The sequence below is a fragment of the Osmerus mordax genome, chromosome 24 (assembly GCF_038355195.1).
Source record: "Osmerus mordax isolate fOsmMor3 chromosome 24, fOsmMor3.pri, whole genome shotgun sequence".
NCBI classification, from domain to species: domain Eukaryota; kingdom Metazoa; phylum Chordata; class Actinopteri; order Osmeriformes; family Osmeridae; genus Osmerus; species Osmerus mordax.
In genome coordinates this window covers 2233754-2248803 of record NC_090073.1, presented here as the reverse complement: position 1 = coordinate 2248803, position 15050 = coordinate 2233754, and the positions used below count along the sequence as shown (strand labels likewise).

The 15050-nt window shown below is 45.2% G+C and overlaps 1 protein-coding gene across 2 annotated transcripts; it reads right to left on the bottom strand.

Annotated features, from left to right (window-relative positions):
• Positions 1-1030: 1030 nt before the first annotated feature.
• golga7 (golgin A7) lies at positions 1031-9485 on the bottom strand. 2 transcript variants are annotated; one of them, XM_067228322.1, is made up of 6 exons: positions 9439-9485; positions 8469-8594; positions 6069-6221; positions 5266-5367; positions 3829-3878; positions 1031-2987 (listed from the first exon to the last, which is right to left on the bottom strand). In XM_067228322.1, the coding sequence occupies exons 1-5, from the start codon at positions 9445-9447 to the stop codon at positions 3840-3842; spliced, it is 429 nt and encodes a 142-aa protein (XP_067084423.1). In that variant the 5' UTR covers positions 9448-9485; the 3' UTR covers positions 1031-2987; positions 3829-3839. The 2 variants fall into 2 exon arrangements, with proteins under 2 accessions (XP_067084423.1, XP_067084422.1); XM_067228321.1 differs by having other exon boundaries at positions 1031-2505.
• Between the last annotated feature and the right edge of the window lie 5565 nt (positions 9486-15050).

Below are 15050 nucleotides of genomic sequence, written 5' to 3'. Positions count from 1 at the left end.
AACATAAATTACACCTATCAGCTTCGACACTCGCTTTTCACTCTCCCTGACTGATTAGATGTTTGGTACACAGCCTAGCCAAGTGTTTGTTCAGTCCCCTACCAAGACCACCCATCTGCTTGATGCACTCCTTCCACTAGCCCATGTCTGCTTCTACTGACGGCGCATGAAGACATCTTGAGACGGAAACCAAACCAGAGGGTCCACGCAGTCTTTACTCTCTGACACACAATCGCTTCTCATGCGCATTTACGTGCACGGCTAAGGATCTGGCTTGCTTTGCGGAGTGAAGACAGAGACCACCGACTGGGCCGTGCCATCGAGGGAATGTCACGGGTAACTTGAGATGGAGTTCAGTCGGTAACGACAGACATTCGGTTGACTAGACACGCTCAGGGAAAATCTCCTGCTCTGCGGGGTAACAAAGAACGGCATTCATGTGATAAAAGGTTAAGGGGAAAAGCAATTATGTGTGAGGCTGGTTGAATAGTCCGGGCATGGTAAAAAAAAAAAAAAAAACGTACAAAAAAACTGGAGGGGATATGGTTCACCGGTCACTTTCTTTTGCTGTTGCTGGGAGCAGAAGGAACAGGTGATCAGGTCTCAGTCCTTCCCGTCCGCTGGGCAAACGGGTTACTCAGCCAGGTGCTCTCCCTGGATCTCCTCTCCACTTGAAACATGGCTTCCTGCTCATGCTATTCCTTAGCTGTGAGAAGGCATTTTTCAGAGGATTTAGGCAGGTCTAGTCCTACGCTAATAATTCTTGTAGACAGGAGAAAATATTGCCTTGAAGTGAGAGCAGCTTCAGGAAAGTCCTGGTGTTATTCCAGACTCTCTGTTGGGTATTTTTCCTCTCTAAATCAAGGTGGGAAGGCTTTACCAGAACTGGCTGTGTTCAAATTAGGTATGTGGAGATACGATTAACATGGGTGCACTAGCCATTATATGCAGAAATAGATTAGCAAGGAATGGATAATCACTCCTGCAGACATGCGAGCTGCCTTTTAAAAATACAATTCACAAGCTGAACATATTTCAGTTTCTTTATTGATACAATACATAGATTAAGAAAAGAGTTTGCTTGTGAACTTAAAAAAAAAAAGAACATATAAAAGGTTACAATTTCTCAATTAAACACAAAAGTTAAAAAGGCCAAATGAAATCAATGAGTCATCATTCATCATTATTTAACAGAACACACAATCATATGTACATAATAATTATAGGTAATGTGAATGCTTCAGCAGTGCCTTCCATAAACCATCATCTCTCAGTCTCCATAAAATCTGTAACTTTATATTTTGGTGGCGATAAATTACTTGCAAAATCTTAGAGATATTTTATTTCAGATAAAATATTTCACATTCAAAACACATTATTGTAGCAAAGCAACAGTGAGCACTTTTCAATCTCATTTTGGCTGGGAGTGTTCAACAACATGAGCTGAGATTTCTCAACCAAGTCCTTTATCTGAAACACATTAAGAATCAAGAGGTTTGTGAGGTGGGCCTCGGGACAGGAATCCTTTTCAGTTTTCGGTTTGTAATGCTTGCCATCAACTGTAGAACAAAGCTAACTCTAATAAGATAAATATTACAATACACCGGACAGCACCCAACTTTGAACTTACTACAAGGCAATATTCACAGCCAATACAGGCACTGTCTATCAAGAGCACTTCTCTGCTTCGGTCAAAGGCATCATGATGAGTGCAATTACTACACGAGAAAGCACGACAAAACCAACAGTCACTGTATCCTATGCATGGCACAGGTGAGGACATGGTACAGTTAACTACACAAACAAAAGAACCATGGTGCTTAACATTTTTTGCAAACATGCAGAATGCATGATGGGGTATTTGTGCCGTTTGGTTTTGAAATGTGAAGCTTTGACAAAGATGGATTACAGATAACAGAACACATTCTTACATGGAATATTTAGGCAACTTTGTTTGGAGGGTGCCTTTGTGAATGGAGCCACACTTAAACAAAGAACCTTCTTCCTTAAGTCTTAAACATCCCAATCCCTAGGAAGCAGTTCATTTGATAGATGTAGATGCTCAAAAGGGGGCCCCTCAAAACAGAGCACAGCCTAAGTAACGTATTTTAAAAGGAGTAAGATGGCCATTACTGTACATACACGAGTTAGGCTAGTTAGCAACGAACAGGACAGATTGTTTAGACGCAGAAGTGAAGATAAAAAAAAAAAAACGCAGTCCGAACGCTCGAAAAGTTAGTCCCTTCCTCCCTCCCGTCGCTCCTACGGATGGGTCGATGAACGTTGGGGCAGGTCGGCACGGGCCGATCCTAATGACTTTCAGGAATCGAAACCTCGACGGCTTACGATGAGCCGTAAGGACGGACGCAGCGTATCGGAAAAGGGCCCGGGAGGGAGAGAGGGAGCGAGGCCCCGGGGGGGGCTCTGCGGTGGCGAGGAGGTGAAGTCCCCGCGTGCTGCGGAACACGACCAGCCTCCGAAGCTCCGCACACGCAGGCGTCCGATCTGCCAGGGGAAACGTCACGTGTCAGACACTCAGACAATACAAACAAGTCGTTGCCCAGGACACCATTTCGGCAGGCCTGCCCATAAACACAGAGTTGCGGGCCGAAAGCTAATGATTTGTAGGAGCCTGCTCTTGCGGGCTAGGCCAGGGACGTGGACCGACTGAGGGACGATCTCGCCGCAGTGGGTCTGAGATCTGGAGGAGGGTGGAGGGAACCATTTGGGTCATCTCTGAACGACTTCTTTTACAGCTATTCTCCTGCTGTAGGGCCTGTTTTCCTACAGTACCGGCTGGGGCCATTACACCAGGGGACGATTCGTCTCATACTTCCACCTGAACTGTAAAATTCCAGGACAGCTCCTCTGGGGCTTCCAACCATGGAGGAGAGAGGGGGAGGGGGAGCAAAGAGGGGTAGAGAGAGGGACTAAGAGAGAAGGAGAAAGGAGGAGGGGGAAAAGAGCACATCTTGCCCATTCTGTGCCTGGAAGGATAGATGGGGAGCAGCTTTACATACTACTTGAGTGTAGCTTACCCTTGCTATGACCATGGCCAAGATCCAGGGCACCCGTCTCTCAACAGCTACTTGTAAAAAAAAAAAAAGGCCGTTTACATTCCTCAACGAGACATGTATACGTGTAGAGGAACCAGGCAGGAATTTGGGACATGAGAAGATTAATCTCTCTGTTCACTTTGTCCCGTAGGGGCTGCGGCACCTGAGGTACACAGAACGAGCAGTGTTCTGCATCGCCAGAGGCCTGGAGACTCCACTGGGACAGTGCTATCTGAGAGGCGGGGGGGGGGGAATAACTGAGGAGTTAAGACGCGAGGGTTTCATCGTCTGCCGTCGGAGACTAGCTCCAGCGTCTTCGCGGCAGAATGCTCACCCTCAAGAAGAAGGAGAAGAAAATCTAACTCTTAATGGGGAAATGATTTGTCGCGTGTAATAACTTACAACGGTGGGAAAAGACTGTTGAGATATAAAGAGGAGGGAGATTAATGTGAGTGGTGGAGATCTGGGGTTTGTGAACATGAAACAGTTTTATGCAAGAAATCCATCCGGCGGTGACTGAGGAATCAGAGCGATACTGACTAAGAGAACCCCATGGCTTCACTGACTTAAGAACACAGCAGGAGAGCATTGACATAAGAACACAGCAGGAGAGCACTGACATAAGAACACAGCAGGAGAGTAATTAGGAATTCCTCACTGCGCGTAAATGATGCACACTTAATAATTCCACTCAATCTCACCATTGGACAAATCAAAGAGAAACATTTTCAGACATTTCTTTCTTTACGGTCGGCAACTTTGTAACACTCACCCATTGGTCTTTTATCTTCCCATGTGGTCTTCGAAGATGGTGATCTCAACCTTGATGAAGTTGGCGGGTTAAGAAAACGGAACCGGATCACTTCAAATACAGTAGGTCATTAGCCTGACATCCTTTCACTACAGTGTTGTCACTAACAGCAACTTGGCTACGCTGACACCATTTGGTTCGGAAGCCAACAGGCTTCATCCACCTCCCACAGCCAGAGGTTGTCACCGAGGTCCCCGTGTACCGGGAAGGGGACGGGGACGCGAGTGGCGTGGTTGGTGGGAGTGAAGGTGTGACATTCCCGTCAATCTCCACCCCCTCTCTGCCACAGCAGTCGGCAAACCAACAGTCCTGGAGTCACGGCCCAGGCCACATGACCCCAGCCTCGGTTGCAGGCGAGTTCGGTCATGTCTCTCGATCACCCCACCAGCCAGGAGCCCTGCCACTCCCTGCACCATCCGCTGGAATGTCGAGCCTAGTCACCCAGGCGTGCACCTGCACACGCACGTTCACGCCCCCACACTCAAACACGCGTGTACACACACACACACACTTGGGAGAGCAGAGGCATTTCGGCACCCTCTGATTTTATGCAGATGCCATGGATTACATGTCACTTTTAGCTGGTGTTATTATAGTGCAACCGTACATCCCACACGGTTCCGGCTGGAGGGTGCACGGCTGGCTTCCATTACCAGGAAGCAGCGGTGGAGGGGAGCACAGAGCACTGGAAAACACACACACACACACACACACACACACACACACACACACACACACACACACACACACACACACACACACACACACACACACACACACACACACACACACACACACACACACACACACACACACACACACACACACACACACACACACACACACACACACACACACACACACACACACACACACACACACACACACACACACACACACACACACACACACACACACACACACACACACACACACACACACACACACACACACACACACACACACACACACACACACACACACACACACACACACACACACACACACACACACACACACACACACACACACACACACACACACACACACACACACACACGCGCGCGCGCACACACCAAACTGTATTGTTTTAGCACATCAGCCCAGTAGAGCTGGTCCTGAATGATATCAATCCCAGCTTTGTTATCGTATGAACCTCAGCTCGAATTTCTCTGTTTACCACCGCGAGCTAATCAGTTTCTTCAGATCCTGATCATTTTTGTTTTTTTTAAAGCCTCAAAAGGCATTAGGAAAAACACACCCCGTTTCCAATCGTGCTGGACGGGTCTGTTCTGACATGGATGCTGGAGAATGCAGGGGTCAGATTTTCCTAGTGTTGTAATGAACAACAGTTGGATGTGCTTGCTGGTCATGGGTCAGGTTGAACAGATAGGATACGACTCGGAGGCCCCTCTCTATGGGGTCGGTGAGGAGGAGACCCCTCGGAGCGTAGATCTTATCGTTCTGCTCCTGGATGTACTTGGCGATCTTCTTCAGAACCTGCGATGGGGCCAAAAACAGAAGAGCAACAGATTTTTCCATCTCATCACAAGTCAGATTCGGTTCTCTTGCCTGTCCCACTTTGACTCCGAAGGGTTAGGCGATTGGCAGTACTCCAACCGATCGAGTCATAGGAAACAACCTCATCTCCTCAACCCCCCCCCCCCCCCCCCCCGCCCCCTTGTGTTCTCTGTAGATGAAGACAGCCAGTGTGCTGAAGCGAGAACTTTTGCTTTAGAGGCCGTTGACCGACGTTCTCTCACCCTCGACCCTCATGGGTCGAAACACGGGTGAGAGACTTCCTGGTATTGTGCCTGGATATCGGCAGTCGATTTCCTTTCAACAAAACTAACTTGACTAGTCATCTCAAATAACACACATTTCCATCCTGATGGTCCACCATTAAAAACAAATCAAGCCAAAATTTGTTAGCCCACATTCCTGTCTGTTCCAATAGAGAGCTTTGTGAACAGGAAGTACGACTGACAGACTGGGCTGCTGCAGGACGGAACACGCTAGAAGGACCTTCAGCTTCTATAAATCAAACACAGGCCTCGGCTGGATTGAAAATCCAAGCTGTAAACAGTTTGGAACTTCTACAGACAACTCGAGGGGATGTACGTTCGAGTAATCAATGCAAAAAGGGGGGGGGGGGGGGGGGGGAACGGAGACGCGCTATAACCGTCTTTCGTGAGCCTGACCTTTTCATAGTGGGTCTCCAGACAGAGGAAGATGGTGTAGGCGGTGAGGCAGGCAAGACAGCCCTCCAGGTACGACTGGCCTCCCAGCTTCTCAGCCTCCAGGTACAGGTTGTTCAGCGTCCGCACGGTCTCCTCGAACTGCTGCTTGTCAATCTGCAACACACACACCCCACACGGAGGGATCAATTCGAACATCCACGCCGAGTCGTCGGATGAACGGCAGTGCGGAAGGGCATTTCTTGACTCCGTTCCTTTCTATGCTCGTATATGCTCGGATTCCCAGAATTTAGCTTCCCCCCCCCCCCCCCCCCCCTTTGAAAATTAAGAGAACGAAGCGTCTTTCTCCACTCCTTGAAGAATGAGGACACCTTGGCTGGAGGCTCACCGCATGTTTTCACTTTCGACCCTGCAGGACACACCAGAGGCAGCGAGGGAAGATCTCATCTGGGAACACATTCATCTTGCCAGAGTTTCCACCAAACCAGCGCTGACTGCTTGTATGACTTATATGAGAAACACGATGTGGCCAAGTAATCACACTCCCCTATTACAGACCAGTTGAAAGAGGCAGTGTAGCTATACTTCCCCCCCCCCCCCCCCCCCCCCCCTCAGGCCCTCCTCACGCACGTTGAGAGGAGAAGGGAGACGGAGGACAGGTGTGGGACTGGGCCCATTTGACTGGGTGATGGTGTGACTGGGTGTCAGTGTGACAGGACACCTGTGTGACAGCGTGAATGGGTGGCTGGGTCACAGCGAGGCTGGGCGACAGTGTGAGTTGGGTCTGGTCCCCTGAGTGGGTCCCACACCGTGGCGAGGCAGCAGACATGGAGGCAGCTACCCAAGACCCTGGAGACCAGACCAGCAAGAGTCAGGCTCTCCTGAACACCCTCCAAGTTCGGCTCCATCATGTGCCCAAGGAATTGAGCAACAAGCTCCAGCACGTAAGTGCTCTCAGTGTACGAATCTGGTGCCCACCATTAGCAGCTCTTTGTTCTGCCTCTAGTTTCTCATCCAACCATCCACGATTCAAACCACATTGCTGCATTTGAGCATCTTTCCATTACGTCGGACGCACTGAGCGTTCTTGTTTTTGCGTTCCGGGAACAGGGAGAAAGTACAGCCCTGGGAGAGAACATTACTGAAGATAGTCTTGTTTACTGAAGATAGTATTGTTTGCCATTCTATGTCGAGCTATTAGACATGCTCATCTTGACCAGTAAATTGAAAGTCTGCATGGTACACTGTCAAGAGCAAAAAATCATTGCGTAAGTGGGGGTGGAAGATGTTTGAATTGTGCTAGTCATTTTTTGACGCTGTCCTGACTCAGTGCTCTGTATTTGCCGAACATGGTCAAATCTCACTGCCTTTCCACACATGTCTCCTAAAAAAAAAAAATGAATGTAGAACCTATAATAATAAATCAACAGACCAGAAATGTTGTGCATCCTCATTTAGTTCTCCCAATCCAGAAAATGATTATAGAGAATTAGAGGACTAAAATCGAGTTCAGGGATGGTAGAACATTTCTTCCAGGATTGAAACTTGAAACCTCTCTCAACAGAGGAAAAATAAATAAAAGCTCTCTTAATGGCTTGGCAGTGCACTGCAAAGCCCATTTGTTATACAGCACTGGATTCTAGTGGAAGAAAAATGTTGGAGAGGGTTTTAATTTATGACAAGGTACTGTTGATGTTGACTCCATGGAGAGACAGCCTCTGTTTCTCCAGTGGTTCTAATTTGGGACTCTCTGTGTGTGTGTGTGTGTGTGTGTACACTGCTGTGCATCCAACAGGAAAACAAGTGTGCTAGAGTCCACCCACTCAAGAGGAAACGTAAGAAGTGCTGGGCTTACAGAGTTATAAAGCTAAGCTTTCATGTGGTCCGCGCGTGGAGAAATGGCGCTCTTTGTCCTGCAAACTCTGAACCGTTTTGCTCGCACGTTCATGTGGCACGGAGCAAGAGTCTGTTTAGCCTCAGAGACTAGCGTTTCCCTCCCTGGATCATTCCCAAGTCCTGGAATTCAAACCTTTTCTGCAACTCTCAGACCAGGAAGTTCAAGTGAGGATAAAAAAAAAAAACTCATCAGTAGAATCTTCAGCCTTTACTGGAGTGTTTAACTTCACAAACCCATAGGAGTCTAACGCCTATGGAAATTAGGTGGCGTTAATGACTTACACATAACTGATTGGTATATTTAATAGGTTAACAGTCTCTGGAGGAGGGGATCCCTCGCTGAATTGCTCCTCCCAAGGTTTCTTCCAGTTTTTATCCTTGTCTTCCTTGAGGGGTTAGGTTGGTGGAGGAGCAGTTCTATGGGCGTATGTGAAGCCCTCTGCGACATTGCTTGTAAAAAGGATTACACAAATACATTTGATTTGATGTTCACTGTGTGTACTGTACCCTGGTCTCCAGCTCAGAGGGGAACTTGGTCTGGAACTGGCAGACAGTACCATTGGTGTAGTCTCTCTGGATGAACACTTTGGCAGAGATGGCTGGCGGCTGCCTCATGTCCTGCAAGCTGTGAGTCTGGAGGGTAAAGACATGAAAAAAAAAAAAAAAAAAAGATGCATCAACAGGCTTACCTAAATTTGCAGAACAAAGCTATAATTGAAGAACGCTTAAAAGTTGTCAATTAATGAAACTGATTCATAAAATAGCACAAAACAACCAACACCACCACAACAAATACAGGAAGATATAGCTAGAAGACTTTGAAATTGAGAGGGGGAGGGGGTGAAGGTGGTTCCGTCTGCCCCATTCACGGTGAACTATCATACAGCTAGTGCTAGGTAGCTAGATTTTCAAATATACAGCTGGTTTTTCATTGTAATTCATAATATAAGAGTAATTTGATAGCATAACACTTTAGTGTTATAAACAAACCGTATACATTTTTCTGAAAAATCGTTAGCTCCACTAGCTAGGCTGGTTATCAGAAATGTTGATAACTAGCATTGGCTACTAACGCGTTGTACTCGTAGCAGCTAAAGTTAGCTATAGCCAATTAGCTCTGCCTCTATACTGCTTGTTTAGAATATTTCAAGAAACCTTGCTAAAGACAATCGACAATATGGAACTTATTGATAATAAAAATTTAGAAGTTAGTAAATGACAGATTTGATACGGTGTGATATTGTGAGCGGACTAGCTCTAGCTAATACAGCACTGTAACTAGCTAGGCTAGCTCTACTAGTAGTAGTGTCCCTTAAACGTTGTACCGCAAGAAACCCCAGTTAAATAGCTAGGTAAAACAGACTTCTAACAACAACAACAAATCGTAAGATTACTAATTAATTGTGTGGTTGAAGCAATGTTTGTTAATTATGGCATAAAACGATTGCAAAAACTTATTAGCTTTCTTAGTGCTTACCTCTGCCATGTTGACGGCTTCTGTGACAGCTGATTCTTGTTTATCTCTCATCAGCTAGTGCTACTTTGTGCGTCTGGATAACGTGTCCGGGTAAGAAGGAGCGAGCTTTCTTGGTTCCACGAGAATGGTCTCGGTGGCTGTTAATTTTAACGTGTGAGGAACCAGAAGTATTTCATTAGTTCACAAGTTCAGCCTTCTTCGGAGCTTATGGAAAATTGAATATAAGACATCGCATTAACCAAGACCAGGACCAGAATACATTGAACCTTTAGTTTTGTAAAGTCTGTGGACTGATTTACTCCAATCTAGTATCCACAATCATTAATGTGATTAGAGACAGTGTTTATCTTGTGAAAATGTTTTGTTGTGAGTCTCATTAGGTTTATTATCTTAAAATTAAATGATTCTGAAAAAGACTTAAATACATTTTGAAGACAGATGTCCATCCTCTGAGCTTTCTGTCATTCTCTCTTTCCAACGACAAACAACTTTATTATACAAAGTTGTACAAAAATAGACTCCAAGGTCACATCCATATAAACACTCATCTGGAGGTGACTTTTTTACTGAGTGATCCAACTGCAGTGAACACATATAAATCTCAGGTTGACGTTTCAACAGTGGTGAGCTTGTGAGCATGTCTAGTGTTTCTCCATTAGAGAGCTGCTCCAGCCAGAACAGCCTGAGCTGCAGTTAAACCATGGTTGCGGGCTATTAACCAGCATGTGTTGTAAATGTAGGACCCAAATGGTGCTCATTAGTGGGCTCTCCCAGACTCAGGTCATCAGAGAAGAGGGGGCTTTAAAGCTTTGCCCCATTGCCAGGACACAAACAAACCCTGTGGAGGACCAATAGAGGGATTTTTACATTTACACAGATCCACTCTAATTGCCTCGTGATGCAAGGGATGGCTGAGAATATGCATTCCTCAAGGGCAAGTCACACAGATCAGCCAAGTGAACAGCTCAAAACCCCTCAAGAAGCAGTGGGAAACTGAAGTCAGGCTTCCAAAACCTTGCAGTAGCACCAATGACCTGGGGAGTTGGACTAGTGTTGGTCCTTTTCAGCTCTTAAATATTATCATCAGTTCCAGAGGGAGGATATTCTCATCTCTGGTGGGTGAGAATTCTTGATCTGGAGGAGTCTTCTGTGCTATCGAGGAGTCTACTTGAAAGTCTGAACATGCCACTGATGTCATTATCAGATCGTGTGTCTCTGTACTGGTAAAACATGCCAGGAGACCCCTCTACACACATCACACACACACATGCATGCACACACACACACACACACACACACTTTTTTGGACTGCTAGGGGTTATTATCATCTTGAAGGCATGCAAATTCTTTTCAGAGACAGAGGGTCTGCCACACTCTTGGCCAGTGATCCATGCACACAAGAGGAGTGATGCAAGCTGGTTCCTTTAAAACTCTGATTTGCCGCCATGAGACTAATAGGTGAAGACACAGAACTGAAACAGATTTCAATTTCTCCTACAGTAAATGTAAAAACCCCTTACATATGGTGCTAATCTGAAAACCTTGTGCATGATATCCTGTAATGTCCTCTGCCCCAAAAGCCTTCCTGTTCTATAGTAGCCAAGAAGGAGAAACAGCATGGTCAATGTGGGTTAAAACTGGATCAAGCAGCAATATTTCATTCTTCCATGATTGGATATTCATACTTCTTCCCAGATGCCAAATTACTATAAATCTTGGAGTTTCTCTAATGTAAACATAGCTGAGTAAAGTTGCTAAAAGGATTAACTTCCAAAAACTCTTGTCCCTTGAATTTGTCACCATCCATCAAATGGGGTGTTAGGAATATTTTAATTGATTTTAGTTCCAGTATGTCTTGATGAAAAGCTTTTCAAACAGAGAATTACAGATGCAGTTGGGTTTTTCCCTAGTGTGTGGTTCTGTGGAATCCCACTCTGCCAACCCAAATTACCATGGTAACGATGTGTCACTATTACCTCACCACGATGTGACATACTGCATCAAATGTGGTGAGCAGTTTTCATTCAACACCCTGTGAAAATTCAAACAATCGCCTTCCTCAAACTGCCGGTTAAGCATTTCAAGAGTAACATTATATGCCTCTAAATGTTTATTAGCTGTTTAATATCCTGTTTAGAGCGTGTTTTATCAGTCTGGTGCATTTTAGGTCCCCTATTTCCTGCAAGTACCAATTCTTCTCACCTCATCGTCCATTATTCTCCTTTAGACATGCGCATACTGTATATTGTTATATCATTTATTTATATTTTGTAGTACATACCAATCATTACTTAATTGGAGTACATAATAACATAGAGAATACTTGAGGTGTGTAATCGTTCAAATATTGAGAAATGGTGTGGTGTGTCTGTGTGTGAGAGGGGTGGGGGTGAGGGGGTGTGGCCAGTGCTCTTTCTTCACTGCTGCAGGATGTGGGCTGCCCTCACATTGGGCATGTTTTGGCTAGGATCAGGGAGTCAGGTTACCTCATATTTGGTTCAGTAGTCTGAGAAGTGTTAATCATCCAGTTAAATCACGACAGTTTTACAGCCCTGTGTGCGGGGACGCTCATGACCCGCATAACTCTGCTGCTCTGTTTAGACCTACAGATCGAAAAGTCAAACTTAACAGGCTTAAATCTCTATAGTGGGATATTCCTAGTATCGAGGACCAACACTTTCTGACTGAAACCACTCAAAGCCTGCATCACAATCATGACAATTCTAAAAGTAACCATTTGTCAAACCTGATATAAGGCCCGTGGTCTCTGTGATCCTGAACAACTGATTATTCTAGATATGGAGGACATTTAGCATTCTATGAATACATAGTATTAGACAGTATACTGCATTGCACAAGATGGATGGCAGTAGTTTTTGTGTGTCATAGCTAGTTGCATGGTTTTCAAGATATCTGACCACTCACGCCAGTTCTGCACAAATTAGAATGATCAAAGCAAACCACAAAGCCGTGCAACAATTCCACTTTCAACATTGTTTGTGGAATTTTGTGCTTCGAAGAAAATTGATAAGACAAAGATTAAAATAAATGGCTTGTGCAAACCAAATGAGGTGGAATGATGATTGTGTTTCTCCCTGGAAAACTGGTGTAGATTACACTTTTAGAAATGGAAACATCTTCCTCTCCTTTCATTACTTGGAACTTAATGTATTTGGTGGTAAAACATACCATTGTTTCAAATTTCACGCAGTGATTACTAAAACAAAAACAGTAAGAGAGATGATGATCAATGAGCAACATAGTTGCTAGTCTTGCAGGGTCATTATTATCATTATTTGGTCAGAGTTTTGGCCCTCAGAGTCTTGAGATTTCTGATGTTTACAGCATCTCTTTTACGCATGCCTTCCATAGACAGTTCCTGTGCCACAGAGTTCCCAAACCACCGCTGATAGCACCAGAGGTGGTTGAAGTTCACACAACGTGGTGAGAGCACTTCAGCAAATCGATCTTCACCTAGAAGGCACCATCAGGGATGGTCTGCATCAGTACATTCAGATACATATTTCCTCGACCAAATTCACCTCTGGGTCAAAACATTAAATCCACCGATCACTTAAATCATGCTATTATGTCTCCAATCAAACAAATGACCTGCGTGCAGATGTGTCAAAAACAATGGTGGTCAGAGCATGCCTCACAGTGGATTTATCTCTGGCTGATCTGAGCCGGAATACTGCAGAAAGAACTAGGTCACACTGCAGTCAACCTGAGAGGGAGACCTACTCTAAAAGCAACCTGAATAAGCCTCTCTTTGGAGACATTCCAGCCGTCCAGACTTTCCTTTTCTCCAAATTCCAGAGAAATGGTCTTATATGTGAATTGAGTCAATGCAATCGTGTAACCAGTTTGTAATTAATGAACATTCAAAGTGTATAACATAAGCAACCAAGAAATTTGTACATTTCCAGACAACATTGAATATTTTTTGGTGTCACTAGTCAGACAGTCCAGTATCCGTAAAGTTTTTGGAGTGTGACTTTTCATAAAATGGTGAAGGGAACGAGTCTGTGGTCAAGCATTTGTAACAAGCTGGGCTGTCTTTAAAATGTCTACAGAAGCCTAAGGAATAGTTTACAAGTCTTGTTTAGTTTCTTTATATGAAAAAATACATTCAAATTCACACAACAGAGAACCAATCCACTAGTAAGTAAGTTGGTCAGGGTGTTAGAACTCTGTAAGTTCTAGAGAAGAGCGTTTTAATTCTATATGCACGGTTATGGAAATCTCTGTACAATGACCCGGAGAGAAACCTGTCTTAGGCCTCTCAATCAAACCCAGGATAGGTCTGAGTATGGAGAGCTTGAGTAAAGGCAAGGGTAGCGATGGGGGGTTATATTCATGTGAAACCAGCCCAAACAAAGACTCCCTGTTTCTGAGACCAGACAACCCCCACTTTCTCTGAACAAGATAAATAAATACAAATGGAAAAAGAACCCACATACGCCCACTGAAAAGACCAGTAAGAGAGTGAGTGACAGACAATTGAAAAGACAAATTGTTACATTGTCTTTGGGTGGGGGTTGAAGCAGGGTGGATGCGCAAAGGTAATTACGGGAAGACGTGAAACATTGGGTCAAAGGTCAGACTATGTGTCTGACCCTGAGTTTTAGGCCGTCCGGTAAAGAAAGAGCCTCTGAATTGGGCCAATGTCTCTCTTACCCTATTTCTTACACCGCTCGCCTGGTGACACACACTGTCTTTTTTGAGGATTCTCTTCTTTCTCACTTTCAATACTCTTTTCCCTTAAAATACCTAGAGAAACAAAAAAGTCTCCATAGGCTTTTCTCTGGCCGAGCTGAGAAACGCTGACGAGGCGTTTGTCCCGCAGCCACTCACCCATGTTTGATTTAATTGCTTTTCCAGTCCTCTGTGGCATGGCTCTCAGCAGCTGGCTGGAAGGGACACTGTTGCCTGAAGGAGAGTTTCTGTTTTCCTGACAGTCAGGAGACAAGCTCGGTCTGACCCACACTCACTTAGTTGGCCCATTGTACCGTTCTTTAGTACTAATCCAGGCTGGGAATTCTCCTGTGGTTGCTTCTCATTTTGGTACCACCACCTCCATCACCCCCTCTACCACCACCATCAACACCCCCACTACCATCACTACCACCCTCACCACCACCTCCATCACCCCCTCTACCACCACCATCAACACCCCCACTACCATCACTACCACCCTCACCACCACCTCCATCACCCCCTCTACCACCGCCATCAACACCCCCACTACCATCACTACCACCCTCACCACCACCTCCATCTCCCCCTCTATCACCACCATCAACACCCCCACTACCACCACCACCTCCATCACCCCCCTTCCATCCTCATTACCATCACTCTCACCACCATTTTACATTTGTCAACATTGATTGGTATGATTTTGAAAGCTTTTATGGGTCATGGGTACAGTTCAGCATTTTACAGCATCACCATATGTTAAATTTGTTATGTTAAATCAAATTCTCTGGATTCATTAAACTTCTGACATTGAAAGATTTTTCCATTTGCTTAATCAAGCGTGATGATTGTGATGACAGTAAAGAGATTCTGCTTACAGTGTAAGGACAGTTTAGGGTGTTTAGGGTCTA